This window comes from Calidris pugnax, unplaced genomic scaffold, assembly GCF_001431845.1.
Source record: "Calidris pugnax isolate Ruff unplaced genomic scaffold, ASM143184v1 scaffold219, whole genome shotgun sequence".
NCBI classification, from domain to species: Eukaryota; Metazoa; Chordata; class Aves; order Charadriiformes; family Scolopacidae; genus Calidris; species Calidris pugnax.
Window position 1 is genome coordinate 8,584,684 of NW_015094507.1, and position 23,981 is coordinate 8,608,664.

At 42.6% G+C, this 23,981-nt stretch overlaps 1 protein-coding gene across 17 annotated transcripts in view; it reads right to left on the reverse strand.

Annotated features, from left to right (window-relative positions):
• ARMC2 (armadillo repeat containing 2) overlaps positions 1-23,981 on the reverse strand; it is a 102,369-nt gene that overhangs the window by 62,347 nt on the left and 16,041 nt on the right. For 14 of the 17 annotated variants that reach the window (XM_014964457.1, XM_014964456.1, XM_014964469.1 and 11 more), the window contains exons 3-4: positions 1,539-1,760; positions 188-260 (exon numbers count right to left, since the gene is read on the reverse strand). In XM_014964457.1, coding sequence (XP_014819943.1) covers positions 188-260; positions 1,539-1,756 — 291 coding nt within the window. In that variant the 5' untranslated portion in view covers positions 1,757-1,760. Of the gene's footprint in view, positions 1-187; positions 261-1,538; positions 1,761-5,276; positions 5,331-23,981 lie in introns of those variants that run through there. The other 3 variants (XM_014964453.1, XM_014964455.1, XM_014964454.1) reach the window with 3 other exon arrangements.

Genomic DNA, 23,981 nt, shown 5'->3' on the forward strand with positions numbered 1-23,981 from the left:
AATAGTTCAACTTATTTTCAGATTTCTTTTGGGAAAAAGAATGACAAAACTGACTTTTTAAGTCTCAGACTAACATTAAAACAAACTTCAATTTCTCCCCAACCTATTTAAACCATATATTTTCCTAACGCTACTGATACTGACATAAAAATATGTGTATTGCATGAGTTATTTCCCGAGTACTCACATGATCCAGCGGGCTAAGACGAACACCAGACACTGGTCTTGATTCAGCCAAATCAAAACTGGATGCATGAAGACTAGCATAAAGAAATCAAACATAATATGAATAAAGCAGACTCAGTGTTTTGTGGTGGTTTTTTTGGTTTTGTTGTTGTTTTTTTTAATTGCATGCTTCTTCTCTTTGCTAATGAATATGGGGAAAAGGAAGAAGAAAGGAAGAGCACTTTTACACTATCACTCTTCTTCCTTGAATGCTATTTAACTTTGACATCTGGGCATCCAGCAGCATCAAGGGAGAAGAATTACAAGATCGCCAGCACACCTGCCATGCTACAGTTTATTTCATACATGTCTGTAACAATTCACCAATATAAGTCTCATTTCAAGCGTGGTTAGTGCCCGAGCTATCTGACACAAGCAGCAGAGCCCCCAGATTTGTGCAGGCATGAGCATGCTCCTTCCTGTACAGGGGAGAAGCACAGCCAGAACACACATGGATGTCAGCCAGAGTGACCCTGTTACCTGGTCACCAACAAAAGCCAAGTCACTCTCAGGCTCCTGCCTTCTGCAGGGGCACAACAGCATGCAGTAAGGAGTACTGGATACATACAGTGCCTGACGTCACGCTGCCACAAAAACAGCATGGACACTGACTTATTCATATGGCCATTCAAACATGTCTCAGCATCCCTTCTCGCCTGCCTGACATCTAACATTTCAAATACAGCTCACATCTCCTCCCTACAGTCATTACGGAACTGGCACATAAGGAGAGCTAGAAACGTGACTGGGAAAACGGATGTAAAAAGCCCAATATACATTTTGTTTTCTCTTTTGTCACAAGAGGAAGAGCTATTGAGCTCTGTAAATTATGGTACATAACAAAACTCCACAAAGAAATAATCTGAAGTAGTAAAAATTTTGTTTAAAAATGAGTACTTCAAACTTCAAGAGCTATAATCTTATATATAAGACGACCTGAGAAAACTCTGAAAAAAGATCTATCTTACAGTTTATGTGGAAGCAAGCAAGCTTTCACAGTTTCTAGGGGAAAGCTGAAGACTATCTCAAACAAAAGCACACACTGTCTTAAGATAAAGGTGAGTTACAGACCGTTTTCCTAACTATTTTCCATATACAAAAATAGCGTAACAACTCCCACTGGCAGCTCTAATCCACAGGAACTTCCTGGACATGTAGATTAACACCAACAGTAAAGATCATTAGAAGAAGGCAAAGGATGTGATTAGGAATACAGATTAACACAAGGGGAAAAAAAATCACCAGAAACATAATTACAGAATTAAATCTCTTGCTGCTAAAGGATATTTGAAAAAATCTTAAAGCCACAGTACCTAAAAACTGAAGGAGGTCTATTTCGAGGAGCTCGTGAGGATCCAGATCCAAAAAGTTTCCTTTGATCTTCTATAGGTGTAAATGGTCTCCGAGTCCTCAGTGTTCGTAGAACATTTCTGGCTTCATTTATAATCTCAGAACTGGTCTTCCTCTTTGGTACTGAAAGTCTGTAGAATGGTGCTGCCTTTTCTGTATTTTTATCCTTTGAAGGCTGCATTCTGCTGCAAATTAGTGTACAGAAACATTACTGTACAATATATATGGAAGGCACAGAATATAATGCTAGTTTTAAATTGCAAACTACTAATTCATCAATGTTTATGCTACCATAATGTAATTTAAAAAGATATTATAACAAAATCCTAGATGGTAGTGAAGTGGTGGAAAATAAGGCTCATTGATACTGCATTTCCCTCGCTATTTCTCAGTTCTGTAGGAAAATACTGAAGAGCAGAAAGCATCTGAGGACCTTTAGGTTTTTTTAGAGGGAGCTAAATTATACTACACTCAGCACTATAGTGCTTTCTGGGCCAAACATGGTACTCTCAGAGAAAACCTGGTAACTTCTATTCTCTCACATAGTGTATGACAATGAACCAACAGTAGATCAGACACTGCCATCTTGGTTATTTCTAAACTATGGAGCAAAAATCCTATTCCTCTAGTTTCTTAGTTCACTTCTTCCTGTTCTGCACCTTTACATTTCCAACTGCCTCTTCTGTTCTTTCTTTCAAAGCCTGTTCATTCTGGCAAAGTTTCTTTAATTAACATACAACCCAACTCCTTCATCTGGGCTACACAAGATAAAATTGGATGCTAAGGAGCGGTGCACCAACTCTTTCACTGAAAGATGCACAATTACAAAACAGAGGAAAAGATCAGGAGCCTGAGACTGTCCACATTTTTAATCCTTTGACTACCATTAATACATTTCTTTTCTTCACTGTGACTATATTTGGCTCTCTGTGCTCCCTACTCTTCCCTCTATTACAACACGATTCAAAAGAGATAAGTAAGGAATTCTGCTGCAGCAGCCTGTTTGGAGCAATGATACAGACACTGAACAAAGAAGGTAGATTATCATTCCCTATTCTCCCAGCTACTCAGAGTCCAGATTTTCACCTTTAAGTGGAAGGTGTTCTGTGTAGGCCTTATTTCTGACACAGATATTATCCACCACGCACAGAAACAACAGCTGTGAATACATACTAAAACATAATCAACATGATTCTACAAATCAGAAATCTGAACTAATTCATATTTCCTCTTTTCCAGCCTGTGTATTTCCATCCACCTTTCTAAATTTTAAAATAAATCTTCTTAAGTAATACAATATCTCACATTTAATCTCTGAAGGACACCCTTTTCTTTAGTTCTTAAAATGTCTGTGCTCTGACATTTAAATGAGTATTTTATGGGATCCATGTAGATCTGCTTTGTAGTTAAACTAAGAAGTTAAACTGAGAGACAAGATGCGTTACTGCGGAACGGCACCCCCTCTGAGACAATCAACGTTTAGTTAAGTCTATTGCCATCCGCGAAAGCTGAATTAGCGGAGTCCTACTATTCGGGCGCTGTTTCTCGCCCTTCAGATCCACGAAAGCCACGGGTTTAATAATTAACGTTGCAAAGGGTCCCTGTGCCTCCGTTTGAAGCGAAGAGGGGTGGCGGGAGCGGGGAGCCGGGCGTGGCGCGGAGCTGCCACCGGGGGGCGGCAGCGAGCAGAGCCAAGCACTTGGAACCACCCCTCCCGCGCGCGGCGCCCACGCCCCCCCCTCCTCCTGGCGCGAGGCACCCCCGCACCGCACGCGCAATCGTGGGAGCGACACAACAGATTATTAACCGATACCCCACAATTATTAGCCAGAAAATGTGCTAGAACGCAGAGGAACGCAGTGTCATAAAATATAAGTTGTGTGTGTATGTATATATATATAAAAATAATACAAAAGCTCACTCTCTTGCAAGCATTTAAAAACCAGGAGTAATTCTCTATCTGAAGGAGTTTGGTTGCTGTGCCATCCCAGTACAAACACCGCCTCCTTCCCAAATGACAATTTGGGTTATTTTAACATGCCTAAGGCTGAAACATCCAAGCATCAAGCAACCGCTCTCCTGCAGCAGCGCCCAAGACAGAAGCTCCATCTGCTCTCCAGTGTCCCACCACCCCAGAAGCTTTGAGGAAGCCCCTTCAGCCACACTACACCAGTTCTCCTCCTAGCAAACTACCACCTAGATCCATGCATAAGGGAAAAACCCTCCAGCCACCAGAAGCTTTCTTGACTTTGGTAAGCATAAGGTACCTAGAATCACTCACTTGCAGTGCCAGAGACTAGTTTAAAATATGGTGCAACAAATGAGTGCAGCAAGCAGAAAGTAGAAGTACAGGATGAAGGACCAGCATAAGAGTGGAAGGGAAACGACTGCACTGGCTGTCTGTTTCTACCTATGGTTTTCATCATTTATACAAGACTAGTTCTGTCAGCGTTTGTAATTTTTTGTAAGAATTTCTATTTTTCCACAAACTCTACCCTTTTAAAAATAAATTATCTTAGTTGCAAATAAGAAATAATTCTAATTATTAGTGCTTCTTTCTGAAAATCCAGCAGTGTCCCCATTTTGCTCCCCAATCCCAGCATGGGACAGATAAAGGGAATGTTGTAGTGTCAATGGGGCCCACATAACTGGTATGCCCAGGTCATGTCCCCCACATGTCACCATTTCCCAGGTAGCTTGCTCAGATGACGATCTCCTCTCTGACTCTCTAGTGGAAGGTAGAAGAGTATTACACGAGTGTCTGAAAAGCCATACATGGGCTTCTGTCTTTTTTCCCCAGTTCTTTACTCCAGAGGCCTGGTCTTTGCTGTACAGGAAGAGTTGAAAGCAGCAGACAATTGTACAGGATCAGAGAACCCTGGCTTAGTCCTAGCTATCTCCAGAGGTGAGATAGCTGCACTTATCCTGGGTCAATCAACACATGGGAGAAGCATGGCTGACTACATCAGATGTGGCACCACACCGGCGCTGCCTTCCTATCCCCCAGCTCAAAACCAGTGCCATTTAATTGCTGGCATACCGAGGGGGTACACTTGCAATCACTAAGTACACCGAGGAGAAACCCTGGACTCAAGCCATGAACACTCTGCTCACCCAGACCTGAATGCAAGTTCTGGCTGCCCAAGCAACCCTCTGGAACGGTCAGCACCCTATAAATACAGGTTTAATAAGAGCGATTGAACACTGGGTGTAATTAGATGTAATGCTAAACATCAGCAGCTTTTCACCCAGCTGAAAGCTCGGTGAGATGTCGAAGCAGAGACATCGCTATCAAAAAGGAATGAGAGCAAAGTCAGGAGAAGCGAGAGAGCTGGATGTTGATTGCGGCCGCCGGAGGAATCCCGGCACCAGCGGCACCTGTGGCGGAGAAGCCGCCCCGGGCTTAGCGGAGTAACCACCCCAAACCCGGCAAACGAGACTCTCCCCCGGGCACGGCGGATAGCGAGGTGCCAGGAGACGGACCGGAGGTTCTCCCCGACCTACCGCCCGCTCCGGCCTCCGCACCCCCCCAACCCCCCGAGGGCGAGCGTTACGGCCCGGCGGGGCACGGCCGCCGCCGCCACCGGGCGCTGGCCAAGGCGCTCGGCACCGGCGCCCGCTGTTCCCATGGCAACAGTACACACCGTGGCCGCCGGAGTGGCGCGGCCGACCCGGCAGGGCCGGGCGGGCCCCTCACTCACCTCCGCCGAGGAACAGACGGCCGCGCCGCCGGCACCGTTACGCCCCGCGCGCCCCCCTCAGCCGCACCCGCGGGGGTGGGAGCGGAGCCGGGGGCGGGGGTAGCCCGGAGGCGCTCAAGGCGGCTGCGCGGGCCGCGGGTGGCGCAGGCGCAGCGCGGGCCGGGCCGGGCTGGGGCGCGCTGAAGGGAGGGCTGGGTGCGGGGCAGCGGGCTACCGGCCGTCGTGGATGTTGCCCGTTCGGCCCGATGTCCCCGCATCCCGGGGGCGGTGGCAGTGGCCGTGAGGGGTCCTGCCGCAGCGGTGGCCCGCAAGATGGTGGCGGGCGCTTCCCCGGCCCAGGTGGTAGCGGGTTGGCCAAAGCCCCGTATTGGGGTTGAGGAAAGTCCCTGGGTTTGGAAATGCTGGATGCGAGGTGTTGTGGTGCCTTCCCTCTCAGCTCAGATTTACAGATCGGAGGAGGGGACACATTGAATGTTTTCCACACAAAAAAAAACCCGGGGGACTCGGGCGGGATGTAGCCGTTCACAAATTTAGACCTTTATCAGGAATCACAGAATCTTAGTGGTTAGAAGGGACCTCCAAGATCATCGAGTCCAGGAAGTTTTGGTTGGGACAGGGTTGAGGCACGGAGGAATGCACCTAACCTTGAATAGGACATCAAACAAGACAATGTGTCTTACGTCTTCCTTTGGAGTTGCTGACTTAGACATAAGACCAAAAATACAACTTCCTGGACCAAGCCAAGAGTGCCTCCCAAACTAACCCGGGGTAATTATAATGCTAAAATGTGCAGCCCTTTGTGAATAATGAGTATGCTAATCAGATAACCTCCCAAAATGTTTTAAACATGAGCTTAGATGTATATGTACAGTTAGGAGTGGCGAATGAGTCACTATTGACCAATTGGCTGTATTTTATCATTATAAATACTGGGGGGTGTGAAACGTGAGGTGTGATGGCTGTTGTTAAATGGCTGGCACCCACTTCTGCAGAACTGCAATAAAAACAGGTGTCTCAACTCGGTGTGAGTAGGTTATAGCTCTTGCAAACGGGGTGAAGAACCCTCACTTAGAGCAAACAGCAGCAGCCACAAAACCCCTTCCCTGGGTCACCTTGGTCAGGCACCATGGGTTGAATTGCTCATCTCGGTGGCTTCTTCTTGGTCCAGAAGCGCTATCGCATCTCCTGCTCACCTCCTGTTCTCTGGGAGGCCCAAAGATAGACGCTATCACATAGCAGAGCTTCACACCCACGGTCCCACAGGCCTTTGTTGGAGTGGCACGAGGGGGTCACTCGCAGTGTCCCCCCCAGGCTGCCTCCTGGGGGAAGACACCTACCAAAGGTGAATCCACCTGCAGGTTTCGGGACCCCATCGGCCAGGTGCAACAGGTGCTCACTGAACATCTCTCTCGCGTGCCTCCTGCTACCGAGATGGGTAATGTGATCACGGCCCCTATCGGAAAATCTCCAGACATGTAACGACAACAAAGACAGGCCTGTTGCGGCAAGTGGGTTGTTGGTGACTGACAAGGCCAGTCTTTGTTCACTATCTCTGAATGCATTTTGAAATTTATCTAAAAACTGCTATGGGAGGCTAATTACTAACTCTTTGTGAGTAATACAAAAAAGCAACAAATACAGCTGCATCTGACCAAGCTTCTTCCTTAGTTCATGTATAACGTGCTTCAGATACATCTGAAAGCACTCTCTGAATAAATTCATCTTGTATATATATTTATATGTAAATATAGATGTATATCTTACTGACTTAAAGTTCCTCTTACTAATTGCTTACTAACATCATAACTTCCTCATGTTTGTTAGACAAGAACCCTGTGGACATTTTAAATTTAATTTGTCTTTCTGAATATTGTTACAAGCCTGTTATGCCCGTTTCTTCCAGAAAAACGCCCTCTTCCAGTTCCTCTTTTGATTCTGACAGGCATTACGATAGCAGTAAAAAGATCTCCATGTGTAACCCTACCTGGTTTACATAACACATGCCATTATCTCTGCTAGCTTCTACTTTATCTCTAATTATTAGACATCTAGTCCTCTTTCTTCTGCAGCCCGGTTCAATACCTCAGAAGTAATGCAAACCTTGTTAGTATTGTACTTGCTTTTCTTTGTATATTCTTCCTTAAAAGCCAAAAGAATTATGTGTGTGCATGCTATTTTCAGATCATTCACAGTTAGCTCATTCTCTGTTATTTTCTTCTGAACCTTTCTTTCATTGACATAATACAAGTGAAGTTTCACAGAAAAATGTGTAGATCTGTTTCCTGGTAAAGCCTGTTTGAATCTCTTTTTACTGTTATCATCTCATCATTCTTTAAACAATTTTTAAATCCACCCAGTTAAACCCACTAAGCCTTCCTTCTTGGCTTCTTCTTTAATCCTTTTCATATGCACATTATTTCTCCTCTCTCTATTTTCTAGGTCATCAAATTGAAGAGTTAATTTTTAATTCATTTTCTGAGCTTTTGCAATTATAGCAAATATTTCTTTTGTGATGTCTTTCTACTGTCTTAACTGTTACAACTTTCTCACTTAAATCCCTTTTCTCATGTGCTTTTATTGAATGAACTCTCTCAGCACCTGGATTGAATGTGGGCACTTAATTAAATCTCTTTGTTTGCAAAAACACTGCTTCAGGATAGAAGTATCACCAAAATACAGAAACGCACTTGGTCTAGGCAAGCCAGTATTTGCTTAAAAGATTGCTGAGGTAAAAGCAAGGTGTGCTGAGCAGTTCTGCCTAAATAACCAAAAAATACAAACTATTCAATTATGTCGTATTCATTCAAATCACTTTATATTTTTTAGATTTTAAAATAATGAAAGGGACTTTGTGCTGGTATTCAGTCTGGATTTTCGGTTTGGCTAACTCAAATTTGTCTAGAAATGAAACTTCCCTGGATATCCAAGCATACAAGGCCTATATTTCCATGCAATTCAGAAGTAGTTAACAGCGTTAAACACTCTGCCTGCCAAGTGCTCATTGATCACATTCACTGCTGCTTGTTGCTGACCTGTAAGAGCAGCCTCCTCCAGTGCAATTTCAGCAACACAAGTGGCAATGCGATCCCCATTTCCCCCTGTTTCTTTCCTCTTTTTTTTTCAAAACAAAACAACAGTCCCACCTCCAATCTGGACAAAAAAATCCTCCTGTCATACTCAACTTTGCATAGACCATCTGGTATGTGCTGTTAAATAAGCTCTGTGTTTCATATCACTTGTAGCTCATTACAAAGGCAGGTGAAACAGTTCATTTTATGGCAGATAGAAACAACCCCTGTAATAGGTGGCCTAATAAATTTTAATCAGTCAGGTTTATGAAGATCTCCATTATATGCAGCAGGGAAATCATGCTGCACGTGAGAAGTCACAGGAAAAGAGCACTGGTTATATGATGAGGTGACCAGCTTGCTGGATCAGAGGAGAGCAGTATATGTTGTATATCTGGGAGGAGTAACAGATACACCAGATGATTGTGCTGCCTTCCAGAGGGACCTGGACAGGCTGGAGAACTGGGCTAAGAGATATCTCAAGAAGTTCAACAAAGGGAAATGTAAAGTCCTGCACCTGGGGAGGAATAACCCGATGCACCAGTTCATGCTGGGGGACAACTGGCTGGAAAGGAGCTTGGTGGAAAAAAGACCCGAGGACCTTGGTTGACACCAAGTTGAACATGAGTCAGCAATGTCCCCTTGCTGCAAAGGCAGCCAACAGCCACCTGGGCTGCATTAGGACGAGCATTGGCAGCAGGTGGAGGGAGGTGATCCCTTTTCTCTGTGCAGCTCTGGTGAGGCCACAGGTGAAGTAATGGGGTCCAGACATGGACTCTTCACTACAACACATACATGGACATACTGGAGTAAACCCAGCAGAGTACCACTAAGATGACTAAGGGACTGGAGCATTCATGAACAGAGAGGCTGGGAGAGCTGGGATTGTTCAGCCTGGAGAAGAGAAGGCTCTGAGGGTGTCTTGCCAGTGCGTATAAATATCTGAAGGGAGGGTGCAAAGGAGATGGAGCCAAAATTCTTGGGAGCGCCCAGTGAAAGGACAAGAGGCAGTGGGCACAAACTGAAGTACAGGAAACTCCATTTAAAGATAAGAACAAATGTCTATGATGAGGGTGATCAAACACAAGTTGCTCAGAGAGGTTGTGTTGTCTCCATCTTTGGAGAGATTCATAACCTGGTTGAAAAAGTCCCTGAGTACTCCTCAGTTGACTGAGGAGTCAGTTGACTCAGTTGACTGGAGGAGTACCTCCTCCAGTTGACTGCTTTGAGCAAGGGGCTAGATATCTCTAGAGGTCCCTTCCAACCTTAAATATTCTGTGGTAGATTTTTATTTTTTTTAAATTCCTTAAAATCTTATTCAGATTTGGCTGAACTTTAAGATTTTGGGAATTGCCATGATTGGGGATCTAGCTTGATTGCTACCTTGATCTAGCTTGCATTGCTCAGTGTGATTTGGTCACTGTGCCAGCATTCTGCAAACTCTGTACCTTCCCCTCACTCTGGCCAGCACTCGATTCCCTCCATGCTCACTGTTCGGTCCTGTCAAAAAACCCCTGAGCTTTCCTGGTGAAGTTATGCCAGCTTCCCGAGCGAAATACCCTTCAGCTGGTGTGTTTCTGCTGACATACGGCACGCAAGGACTTCTTGTACCAACAAAGTATTGTGAGCCATCCACCAGCCGCACACCTGCTATGTGATTGTCCCTGCATCAATGGCTGCTTTCATTGATTTCCTGTTAATTCTGCTGCCTCTGCCAGGGACTGGAAATCCCTGGTGTGTTAGCAAAATGCTTGCTTTTCTTCTAGTCTGCCTTTTGACCTGACTAGACGGACAGAACTTCAGCACTGCTACTTAGTTTAGGACCCAAATTTCTACAGCCAGAGCAGGAAGGGATAGTTGGGGAGAGAGCCTTTTTTTCAAAAATAAACAGATATGGAAGGAAAGTGGGAATATCATGGAGGCCACGATCTCATGTAAAGCCTTAAAGCTGAGATAAGAGCCAGTGCCAGGTGAAGAAGAAGAAAAGGCAGTTTGTTTTCTCATGAGACACGGCCTTAAGTTTAGTGGCCCAAGGTGTTTCTTTTATGACCAGCCTGTGCATTCCTTACAATGGTTGTGCACTCGTTATGGACAGCACACTGAGCTGGGATACTGCTCTTATCATTCACATAATTATGCCTGCAGTGAAGGATACCAAGAACTGGCTAAATCGGAAGAGATTTTTGGGAACAGAGGTCATGTCAAAACTAGAGATGGGTAGAGTAAAAACTACTGAGATACAGAACCCCTTAAGGGAGCTCACTGAACACACGCAACTAATTTGGGAAGAGAATTCACTGTAATAGGGCTGGTACATTAACGTAGCGTTCTTGTTTACTTTCTAAAGGTTTCTACATCAGCATTTGTTGCCTTTCCTCCTAACGCATTCTCCTGTCAAATTGTATCTACAGCTGCTGGTGGGAGGGAAAGGAGAGCGTATATTAAGAGTACCGAAATGTCAGTTTTCGGCAAAAGTCCAAAAACTTAAAACTAAAACTTTCAGAGAGCAGAAGCAAAGCTATTGCAAAGCAGTGAGTGAGCACATTCGTCATTTACAGAACACACTTGCTTTAAACCAATAACATGCAGTATCATTGGAACAAACCCAAATTACTTTAGATGATTTTTAGTGACAGTGGAACCAAATGAGTGAGTATGTTCTGTGGAACTGGACTCCCTGATTTCTGTCCAGGAACTTGTAAGACACCAGTCTGAGTCCACCTACAGCACAACACATACACAGTCATGCCAGACCGTCTGTGCCTGTGTCAAGTAGAATATCTGTGAATACATGATAAACTGGACGTGTCCAGAACACATTGCACTTACTGCATATACACAGGCTGCCTGCAGACCACAGGTGCTGCACGTCCATAATGTCAGACTCATTGTTTGGGAGCTCGCTTTACACAGGTGGGTATGTAGAGGTCTGGCAGGTTCCATGCATGCATATGGTTGCCAAGGTCTATGTATTTTCCATCCATCTATATGTTCTACGTGTATGATAGATATCTGAGGAATGCACTCGTCTCTAATACCTGGAAATGTCATAAGAAAAAACAAAGCACTGCCACTGACTTTGTGATGAATTCAGGAAACAGGATGAATCTCCACTCAGTACACGGAGGGACCCTATGAAACCCTTTGTGGTTTTTGCAGGAGACTGATAAATTAGAGTTTTGTGGTTTGGTGGGTATTTCTGTTATGTTTTTTTCCAGTTACAGGGATTTTGTTTTTACAAACACCTTTCCAACCAGAGCTGCCTTGTCTCTGTTGCCAGAGCTGGCTTTGTAACTCCATTAATGAAAACAAGGATAGATGGGGAGGTAAGCATGGGCTTTTCTCCCGAACCACATTGATGTAAAATGCTGTCTAGAGAGATCACCATGGAGAAGCACTGCTTTCATTTTATGTATTCAAAACAAGATGGGGCTGAATTGGACATAAACCTTATTTACTGTTCCACCACAGTTAGCAAAGCCCATTGTATCAGGTTCATCTCTTATTTCCAGTACATTACCCAGCATGAAAAGACCATGCAGCAGGAAATACTTAATTTTGTGTAGCTCACTGGAGACTAAGCATCCCAAATAATGCCAAAATGCCCAGATCAGCACAGCTTTCCAGAAAGCTGGCACCACCTATTTCTCCACTGTCTCCTCTTAAGCAGGATGAATGTGCTCTAAGACTGGCACAGACTTGACATCTAACCCTGAAATTTTCTCTCATCCAATGTTCACAGTAATTCTCGAAACTACTTTGTTCTTGTAGTTCAGCAAATACTGCAAATAGTTAGCTACTATTCATTGTCTCTATGTTCCACTTGTCCTCAGTATCCAGTATTTTAGGTTGCTCTTTAGATATGAAAGAATCCTTTCATCTGCCCTAAATGAACAAGAAAGCTCTGCTGTTTGATACAGTCTGGGTTTCTGGCACTGAGAAATCTGCAATATGGAGAAACAACACATATAAAAATAGGTTATCGCACAGGATAGAAGAGTTTTTGAAAATCTGACCCAATATTTACACAGATTTTTTTGATGTGACATTGTATACAATGGCAGCTCCACAATACCCTGCAAAAAATTACCAGAAGGCAATCTACCAAACGTGGCACGAGGTATCCTGGGTTACCTTCCCATGATGCCAGCCTTCTTTTGCTGATAACAGCCTGCTGGTGCTCTGAGGACATAGTGCATCTTTAAAAAACAGCCAAACGTGAACACATCCTGCCAAAACAGCTATGTCAGTAGCACATGCCAGCAGAACTTCCGCCAGTAAAACTTTCTGGTTCAAACAAGGCCAGCAGCAGCAGCAACCCTGGCATACACAGCCTCAGGGCTCCTCATGAGCGGGCATCCTGGTGGCTGCAGGGTGAGGGAGAGCCCAGCTGCCCTTCTCCTTAACACCCAGGCCAAAGTATGTTGCAACCTGCATCTTCTGTACGGTCCTGTTGCTGATGTTGTTTAAACAAGGCAGTTTTACTGGCAGAAGTTCTGTTAGCAGAACTTCAAGCGTTGACCTGCAGAGGACTGTGAGGTGATTCTACCCCTCTACTCTGCTCTTGTGAGACCCCACCTGGACTACTGTCTCCAGCTTCGGAGTCCTCAACACAGGAAGGACATGGACCTGTTGGAACAGGTCCAGCAGAGGGCCACGAAAATGATCAGAGGGCTGGTGCACTTCTATGAAGACAGGCAGAGAGAGTTGTGGTTGTTCAGCCTGGAGAAGAGAAGGCTCCGGGGAGACCTTATAACAGCCTTCCGGTACCTAAAGGGGGCCTACAGGAGAGATGGGGAGGGACTCTTTATGAGAGATAAAAAGTAGGGAAGAGCTAAGAAGGGGTGAATCTAGGCCCAGTGTGTCCTGCAGGAAGAATGGTACAGCTGCCCAAAGTGGGAATAAAAGGGAATTTGAAATGCCAGACCCCAGAGAACAGGAATTCACGGAGAATGTGATCTCAAGCATACAGATCATCTTCTCCAGGGAAGCTGTGATTTCCTAGAATAGTATAAAAATGAAAAGAAATTAAATATAAGACTGGCTAAAGGGTAAAATTGACTGCTACATAAAATAACTTTAAAACAAATATTTTAACTACCAAAGTCAAAGGCTTAGAAATAATCAAAGTGACCTCTACACCATGAGTACTATTCTTACACTCCAAATTTTTATAACCATAAAGATGTATCTACATGGAATTATGAAAATCCTCATTCTAATATCTCAAGTAGGTGTTATTAAATTTTAAGTAACTCCAGGTATGAAATAGTTCAGATTTTTGAAGACAAGAGTTTGGAAAGTTTATATTCACTACGATCTCAAATTTAATTTTCACTGAGCTGAATTGTATTTCCTGCAAATGCGAAATAGAAGAATTCACTTCCTATTATTGTGATACCTGGCTCTGAATGGTGTTTTACTAACAGAGTTCCTCAAGGATACATCTTTAGTCATATTTTTATTCATTACCTTAAAATTGGAAGATGGAGTTTGTTAATGAAATCTGCTGATGACACGAAAATGGGAAACATCATTAATATGGAAGAGGATGGCAATATGATACAGGAAGACCTGAATAACCTTGAGAACTAGAGTAATAGAAACGGAATGAAACTTAATAGTGCAAATTGCAAGCCTGTGCCCTTGTGAACTAATACAAATTTCTGTCATAAGTTGCAAGGTCATCAGTTCAGAAACAAGGATATGCAAGTTGTGGCTGGAAGTGCAAGTTAACCACTGGCTTTTAAGGTTAAGGAGAGATGAAAAAGGCAGATTTAATCCCTGGGTATATCAGGCAAGATACTTCCAGGAGATGGTGCGAGCGAGTGTGGCTGGAGAAGGCAGTGCTGAGACCCTCTCTGGGGCTCGGTGCCATCCAGAGTGTCCACGTTCAGGAGAGAGGGACTGAGATGGGGATGGCTGCAGAGAAGGGTGTTGAGACCGATCAAGGGACAAGTCTATCCTGGCAGAAGACAACAGCATGGCTTGTTTATTCTGCTGAGACTCTCTCCATGTTTTATCTTTAATGAAGATAAAGAGCAATTTCTGCTAAAATACAGTGTTGATTCAGAAATCAGCATTATGCGACCTGGAAAACTCAAAATGGAAATTTTTTTAAATGTTCAAAACCACCGGAGAGGTAAGATTCTGAAACAGCCTCCCAGGAAGACTGAAGGAGGCAAAACCCTAACTATATTAAGAGCTGTATTAAAGTTGTAGAAAATGAATGGGGTGAGGTGGTTGCCCAAAACAGCTGGAGCTAGACCCAACTGCCCCATTCAGAATTCCTGTGGAAAACTTTGAAGCGATTTAGTAGTCATTCATTAAAAAAGCAAAAGTAAAGAGCCTTCGTTTCTGCATCAGCATGAATTAGATCATTTTGCAATTGGTGAGCCAATTCGTTGTTTTTGTTGGTAACACGAATAGCAGTACCAGTTCCAAGGACAAGAGGGATACATGTGGAATTTAGTATCTCTAGTTACAGAACTAAATAAACAAATATTATTTCTCCCTCAGGTAACACAGAAGTTCTCAGAGCATTACTTTTTCATGCAGATCGCTTGTTGTAAGGACAGTTGCCTGCCTTAATCAAAGAGATTGCCATTTGAAAGCTCAGGAAAAAGGCAGCGTAGCACTGCGAGCCTTGAGAAGAAAACAACTGTTTTCGCTTTGTGTGTGTGTGTGTGTATGTGTGTGTGGTTTTGCTGTTATGGTTTGTTGTGCAACAGCAATAATCTCTATTGCTTTGTAGTATACTCACAATAAATGGCTTTTTAGATTGATTACATGCCTCAACTTTGCTTTGGCTATTAATCAATCTCAGCAGCTGTTTATTGCTTTGTACATTACAAAGCAATAAAGATTATCCCTTAAAGAGCTGTTAATGCCTCATGGAAAAGTTTGAAAACCATTCTTTTTAGAAATAGTACTGCTGATATATAATTTTCTGGCTTTTCTTTCTTCCTTCCGTGTTATTTTAAGAGAGCACAGTGCTTGTGAAATGCACAACCATGTGTCGAAGCATCTTTGTTGCTTTTTTGGATTCCTTTCTATTGCTTTGCATCTCTCTCCTTAAATTGCTAAACATGGTGCTCCATTGCCAACAGTGTTTTGTCTAATGGTCCGGACTCGTCCTGAGTCAGACATGGATTTTGCGTACGAGGACACCCCAGCATCAGTACTGCTCCTGTTCTTCCTCAGGTGTTGGGTTTTTTTAATCAATAATAGTTTTAGGACTTGTCTACACTGAAAAATATACCAGTAAATGTCTAGCAATATATTTATGAATGTAAGGTTCCATGACAAATAAACTAAGGAAAAAGGCATTCTGTGTTACTTTGGAACAAGGACCTCCATGTGGGAAGTGATACTATCCTACATACGAAAATATAATTCTACCTGTGGAATTACATTGGCAAAAAAAACCCATTTTAATTTCTGGCAGCAGCTGCAGCTCCAATATTCATGGATATTTGAGTGATATCTGCGTGACCTTGCAACTGTGGTAGATGTATACTCTCTTCACACTTGTGCCAAGCCCACCTCTTTTGCAATCCTGCTGGCCTGCTCAGCACCGCCTCTGAAGAAAGGTTGGGCTGCTCTGTATTTTTGCAGCTGCTATTTTTCATCTCTTACTGTATTCTACAACCTGCCCCTGAGCACAGAAAGGAAGGATTGGGTGAAAGAATTATTTGTCCTTCTGTCCTTGTCCCTGTGCATATTTGCCCAGCAAACTGCAATCTGGCCCATCCTGTCTCTCTTAGCGCACAGGAGATTTATTGTCAATGTTAAACCACAAGCTCAGGTTTTGCAAGCTTTTTTGTGGTCTGCTGTCAGTGCAGTCTTTAGTCATGATGTAAGCAAACCCATTTCTAGTGGTAAGAAGCTAGGTTGCATTCAATCATCTGCTTTTTCTACTGAAAGTATCACCAGAAGGCCAGGGTGTGCAAAAAAAATTTGTAATTGTTACCCTCTCCTTCAAAATTGGACTGTTATTTGACGAGTCCTACTACATATACTAAGACCAAGAATCTGCCATTGGTTGATGCTGAACTTGGTTTCAATCATACTAATGATGAATCGGTTTAAATATTCATTTAAACATCAATGCATGTGTAACAGGTGTATGCTCATTAATAATAAAAGTACAGAAAAAGCCTAAAAATAAGTGGAAATATTCTCTCACATAGTGGTAGTGTAACCTAGAATAAGCAAAAGTAAAGAAGAGAAAAAAAAGACATACAAAATGGGAAAAACACAGACAGAAAGCTTAGCTGAAGACAGAAACAATAACATGGGTACACGATGAAGAAGAAGAGGAAATAAGTATGAAAGGGTGGAAGGAATCCCTCCCATTTCTTTTCCTTTTAATTGACATCTGTCCTAAGGATTTTTAAATCATAGATATTCTTAGAGGATACAATTTCACATTTGGTTAGTAGGTGAATGCAGCCCATTCATCTTATCAGTCTTCAGTTTTGTGAAATTAGTTACAGAATTAGATCCTGCAGACTGACACATGCAAGAGGAAAAGACTCACTCATCTAAACCTGGCTATTTTTAGTAGCTGTATCAAGTGGGATGGATAAATAAAGTACGTAATATGCCATGATGAATTTTCCTGGTGAACCTCATGTACAACATCTAGAGAACTTACTGTAGACAGAGGGTCTGTAGTGGAAGATTACTTATCTTTTGAGACATCACCTGTCATCATCCCTACTTCTGAGAAGACATAGAATACAGGTAGTGCAAAGAATTGCTCTTAAATGAAATAAAAATTCCTGTTCAGCAAAGTTCTATACAATCAGAAAAGCCAACGTCACCAGATGCTGTGAAATGTTAATAGTCAATGTTGCATAAAAAGAGCCCTAAAAATAGCCCCATTCTAGATTAAATAAGATTTTTTCAGCTACGTTTAAGTGTAAATATGATGGAAGCAGAGTAAGTGCAAGTTGCTAAAACCAACACTGCGACGTCATCTAATTTAATTTCCACAATATAAATACTTAAAAAGAAAATGCCTTGTTTTGAAAGCTAAGGTTATGCTTCTGATGGTAAACCCTGGAGACAGATAATGTGTTTTCATCATGGAGGGCAGCACGGCTGTAGTACTGCTGGCTGCTGCAGCATCACTCAGCCAGGCGGGATGGACCTAGCAATCAGATTAGACTATCGACAAAGATCTGCACAGATACATTTTCTTTTGCTGTCCCCACAGTGGTTATAAATTTCTGTTTCTTTACTGCAAAAATCAAGCAGGCCCCCTGGCATCAAACGACTGAGCCTTGTTTGCTCTACACCACTGGTTTAAAAGTGATCAAGTCCTTCACGCATTAAAAGGATTTGGCACAGATTCAAGCAATGAAAATTTGTCCAAGATGTTTAATCTCTGTAGGTACAGGAGGTCAGTCAGTAACAAGACTATCATTAAGCGTACTCCAGAGTCACGCTAGAAAAATGACCTTTCCAGTTTGGCACATGTTTAAACATAGTCAACAGACAGGAAATAACATAATCACACCCTACGGGGTCTTGCAGCTGCTGACACCTTCATTCCAAAGCCAGGGTAATTTTGAAACGTAGGCACGTTTGGTAGGATAGACTGTGAGAAGCAGATGAAACTGAAGGTACAAGAAACAGCATTGCTAGGTGAGAGGGGTTAGAAAAACCCAGTATTTCTTTTAGCTGTGTTCCTTTGCACACCACTTTCTTAAGTAGCTCTTTCATACCCTTGAGCCATCCACTCACTGCTCCTGGAGCAAGCCTGCACAAGGGAAAAACCACAAGAAGTTGTGTTCAGTAGGGTCTCAAATACTTTCTAACAGTCTCCAGCTGTGACACAAGCAGAAAACCGTTATATTGATAATGTGAGCGGCAAATAAGGCTCTCTTATTGTACAGCTGCAACCTTAAGACTACAAACATGTGACAGAAGAGAACAAGCTAAAGCCAGCCTGTCATGTTTTATGGTAGCACAGTGTATTGACCAATAGTCCTCCTACTTCCTTGGGTGTCTAGTCATCTTTAGGATTGTGTTCAACAATGATTCTAGGCTGTGTCTGGGACGGGGTATCATTTTGCTAGTGTGTTTATACAACATCTCACATTATGAAGACCTGGCCATGAGTAGACTCCAGGGTGTTATCAATCTGCAGGTGATAGATGAACCAAACAAATGAAGCTGAACCACACAGAATGAGTTCAAAGTGAAAAATAAGAATGTATTGGTCACTTATAGCAAAATTTCTAATTTTATGATTTTTGGAAGACAATTGTTGGAAACTTCTCAGATAATGAGGTTTTGCCTTATGTCAGAGGATATGAAAGGAAAGACATTTTTGACGAACTGGTAGACTTCACTTCTGAAAGAGCTGTGCTCTTTCCTTGAAAATTTGACTACTGGCTAGCTAATCAAAAGGGAATTTGGGAGCCATCAAGTTCAATAGAGAAGTCCTCTCTTCATATTCTGGCAGCAATGTCAAATGCTAATAAGGAAATACTTGTTCTAGGCCCAGGAAGTTCTGTGGGTACTCTTATCCCTGAATGATGTAAGAATTCACTTTGTTAGGAGCATCTGTCTCCAAGAAAAGGACACACTGGAAATTTGAACCGCAAATTAAATGTGGAATCAAACTGAAAAAAATGCACAGGAAGTGAAAAATCCCCAACATGCCACCTCACCCCACCCCTGGTCTTATTCTTACAGAGCACTATTAAAAGAATGAAAACTCATTTACATACTTTGGTTTTATAAAGCAGTCCAATGGTAAAACTTGAGAAAAAAATTTAACCACTTACAGGTCATCATCAAACAGTAGGTATTTGTTAGAACTCACAGTAGAAGACAGAGACTCTGTGTGCCATCTCTTGACATCCAGTACAATAATTCAAAGCCATAAGTGGAGGCACAACTTCAGTTTTGATTCCCCACTGTGTCACCTTTATTCCAGTGGACTGTGAGGACTGAAACCTTCCTCCAGCAAAGGCTGGCAGACAGATGCCCTCTGGGTTAAAGCAGACCACACAGGCAGCAGATCCATTCCTCCCCCACTTCATTGTGCAAGATGTCGTGATTTCTACCCCATGCTTCCAACACCAAGCCTGTGTGATGCCCATTACAGGATACTCTGAGATGGCACTGCTTGCCATAGAAGACTTCAGCCCAGCTAGCAAGGGATGCAGCGCTTGCACAAAGCTGGAGCTGGTGAAAATCTTCCCCAAAGAATTCTCACAGTCTAATGCTTCAATTAATGCTTTTCTTTCTTACTACTACATCTTACTGCTCTTATATGTATGCTTTCATAGCAGCTGGAAGCTTGCTAACCCACCTTACTTTTTGTTCCAGCATTTCACTATTCTGAACAAACGCTAATCAAAACAGTATTTCAGGCCTGGCCATTTTTAATCATCCCACAGCAAACTGCAGTCAGCAGAACCCTACCATATTTCATGTAAGGTCTGGTTTCATTTTTTAAATAAAATTAAACAATTTAACTGACTGATGGGAAGCTCCAGCCCTGAAGCAGGTCTTGAGGCCCTTGTGGAAGAGAAATTCTGTGCTACATGAGCAGATGTGGCCTTTGTGGATCTACTTTTGTTGTGGTTTAACCCCAGCTGGCAACTAAGCACCACGCAGCCACTTGCTCACTCCCCCCAGGTAGGATGGGGGAAAGAACTGGAAGAGTAAAAGTGAAAAAACTCATGGGCTGAGATAAAGGCAGTTTAATAAGTAAAGCAAAAGCCGAGCACACAGAGCAAAACAAGGAATTAATTCACTGCTTCCCATTGGCAGGCTGGTGTTCAGCCATCTCCAGGAAATCAGGGCTGCATCATGCATAACAGTTACTTGGGAAGACAAACCCCTTAACTCTGAATATCTCTTCATTCTTTCTTCCTCCCCCAGCTTTATATGCTGAGCACAACATCATATGGTATGGAATATCCCTTTGGTCAGCTGGGGTCAGTTTTCCCAGCTGTGTCCTCTCCCAACTTTTTGTGCACCCCCAGTCTACTCGCTGGTGGTGTGAAGAGCAGAAAAGGCCTTGACTGTGTAAGCACCGCTCAGCAACAGCTAAAACATCCCTCTATTATCAACACTGCTTCCAGCACAAATCCAATACATAGCCCCATATTAGCTACCATAAAAAAAATACCCAGACAAAACCAGCACAACTTTGCAACAACAGGGTTCAAGTTTTTGATTAAACTCTGATTGGCTGAAGTGAGGTAGCAAGCATAGAGATCATAGCCTACAACACTGCATGGATTCTTCATCTTGCTTTGACTGGATATAATTAATTTTTGGGGGGAAATCAACAGACAATAAGATATCATCTCATGTGCTAAATACATGGCAACAGCTCTTTATATAACCAATAGTTCTGAAGATTCCTCCACCTCTTTCAATTAGGACAAAGTCTGTCCTAATCTTTCCTACCCCTGACATCCAAAAATCATGAATTCGTCCTCCAGGTCATAGCATCAGAGCAAAAATTCTTCATGTTTATTGTGTCTTTGATTATTTTTAAGTATCCTTCTACTTCTTAAGTCTTTGTACATTTATATTTTCCTTTCTCCAGAAGTACAAGGCTAGAAACACATTTTTCCTCAAATGAAAACTGAGAATCTCCTGCAAGTCACTTGACCTTTTGAGCTGGTGCATTAATAACTATGATAAATATCACAAGAGTCAAATGCAGTCCCTGGTAATGGACTTACGTTGGGAGACTACATTCTCCCAGGCCAGACACAGTCCCTAACACAAGTCTTTGGTGACACTCCCCACTTGACCTTGCACATTTCTCCACCACGGAGCAACTTGAGAAACTCCTGCTGAAAAGCCACAAGCAAATGACAGAACTCTCAGAGCTCAGAGCTCTCATCCTAACAGTGACTTCCCTAATGCCTGTTAATGTGAACTCACCAATAATGATCCCAAGTCCAATTTTCAGTGCAGCTTATATTTATTTTTTGGACAGAACTTCTGACTTCCATTTTTCCTCTGTGAAAATTAGAAGTTTGCCCTTAAAGAAAGTAATTTCATTTATATCACAATACAAACTGTTCCACAGTGGTAATTACTGATGTTTGAAAAATGGTCTAACCTGGAACAAGCCCAAATCAAAACTGCAGAGCTAACGCGCCTGTCCTTCAGGGTACTTAGACTGTGTCACTTCGTAAGATGAAGATAAAACAAACAGCACCAGACAGGTTTTCCCTCTAAATAGAAGGGGTGAACATCATTGCTGTGTCTCTCACTGCCATAAAAATTTGTGATTAAAAGCAAGGGAAAGAAAGAGCATGTAGTCTGGGAAAATGGAAATAAGCCCTCATCTCAGTAATAAACCATTCTAAATATTTTGTGTCAAATTATGGTTTGTCAGCCCTAGCACACAGACAGGTGCAATAAAACAAACAAACAAAAACCCTATTAAGACAGACAGCTAATCACAATAACATTGTGAGGCTCAGGGATTTAATTTTAGGAGCTCCTTGGGATCACCTGGGATGTGCTATTTAATTACTTGCATGATTGCAGGAGTACATAGTAAAAGATGTCCACCTGCGATACAACTTTCAAAGAAATGGTCAGACTGGTCAATCTTAAATCTCCCCTTATATTGTCCACTGAGATGAGGCTAACATCTGGAGATGATGCTGGACACTGCGCTTGTACACTTGATGATAATGGACATAATTGCTTCCCTTGCTTATTCTCATCTAACACTGTAATATGACAAACTTTGCAGTGGTATCTGTATTGCTGCTCATGGAAGGGAAGGTGGGGGGTACAGCCAAAGACCTAGTGCCTGTCTAAATTTTGCTCCACATTTAGGAAGGTGAAAAATACTGCAATTTATAGGTAGTCGTTATTTCTAAGATAGAACCGATGTGAAGAGTGATAGGGAAACCTTGTATAAAGGAGACTTCACATATAATTAAAAGATGACCTTTTTAAAAAAAAAGTTCTGGGTTCTTTAAATTACCACTGGACGGTATGTATTGAAGGTTGGGGGTTTGACTGCATCCTGTGCTCTTTTTGTCTGTATTTGAAGTATAAAAATTGTCTATAAATATTTTTTCCTTAAAATTTCTTCTATTTTTACTGGTTCTGGATGTCACCAGGTACAGCAAATGCATCGTGAGCAGCTGCCATTTATCGTGACCGTGGCTTACCCTTGTTGGAGTCACACAACCTTGTCTACCTGAAACTCTGGACACCTCTCGGCCAACTAGGCCATGGAAGTGCTGAATAAAAAAGCAGCAGCCTGATCTAGATGCCATTCTGGTTATGGTCAAGGGGGACAGATGTGCAATATGGCAGCACTCAGAGACTAATAGTGGGCTATACTGAGCCCTATTGGGCCCCCTGCCATATTGGGCTGAAATACCTTTTTCTGAAATAAGGGCAGGAAAATAAAACACTGAATTGAGCCAAGATCATTGTCCATTAATTATCAGGGGGCTGTTAAGGGACTAGGTATGCAATTAAATAGCCATAAGAAGATATGATCAGCCTCTGTTGCATGTGCCAGCTGGTGTGGGACTGCAGAAAAAATGGCAGAGAGAACAAATTTGGGTTACGAGGCGGTGTTGTTTCTATGAAATATTCAGTATCTGAAAAGGCTAAATCAGCCTGTCCACTTTAGGACAGCAACATTCTGGGCAAATGAAAATATCTATTGATATTTTTGTTAAGATTTAAAACCTTTTCCTCTTCCATTATATTTTTATTCCATTTGTTTGAGGTTAAATAGTATTTTAGGTGAAGCATACCAGTCAGCACACACCTCCAAGTGACAGGCTCCAACAGAAATTGCCAAACCAGTTGGCTCTGTGGGACAGTTTCTATACTGGTAACCAAATCAGGGACAGTGCATTTAGTCTGGATTCTGGCCTGCCACTATTCATACCGTTAAGTTGTTAGACTGATACCTGCCACGACCTTGGCTCAGGCACAGCTGAGACCCAGAAGGATTCCCACTGGGCTGTCTGGCTGGTTCTTACTGTAAGAAGCACAAAATGCAGCCACGCAACACAGTTACAGAGACATCTCTGGACAGATATTACAAAGCTAATCAGCCAATGCAATTTTTTTTGTGAGTTTTGCTTGCATTTACCCAAAATACTTGGGGTGAAATTGTGACTTCACGAGGCCGAAAGACTTGTCAGGGATTTCAGTGAGCCTAGGATTCGGCTGATGGATCTGGAGACATTTCAACCCATGGTTGCAACATATTCCATGTTTCCCATGTCTGCATGGAGCCTAAGTGCCTCTGCAGTGTGAAACTTCCGCAGCGTTTGATACTGGGTATCTGCCCTGCGGCATAAAGATTTGACTAAAGATGACCAGGCCTCAGACACAACAAAAAATGTTCCTTCTATTCCTCTTATCTTTTTGCATTTCAAAAGAACTTCTGATATTTTTCATTTCCTACCCCCAGAGGAATATGGCCTGCTGAGCAATAATTCCATTTCGGTAGCTCATCCTAGCAATTTCCAGTAGTAGCATTTCTTATGTAGTCATATTTATACTGAAGTAAAGAATTATCTAAATGCACCATATTTTAAATAATTTCAATTATGATGCTGTCACTTTTTATAATGGATGGTAGCACAGAAAAACAACAGTC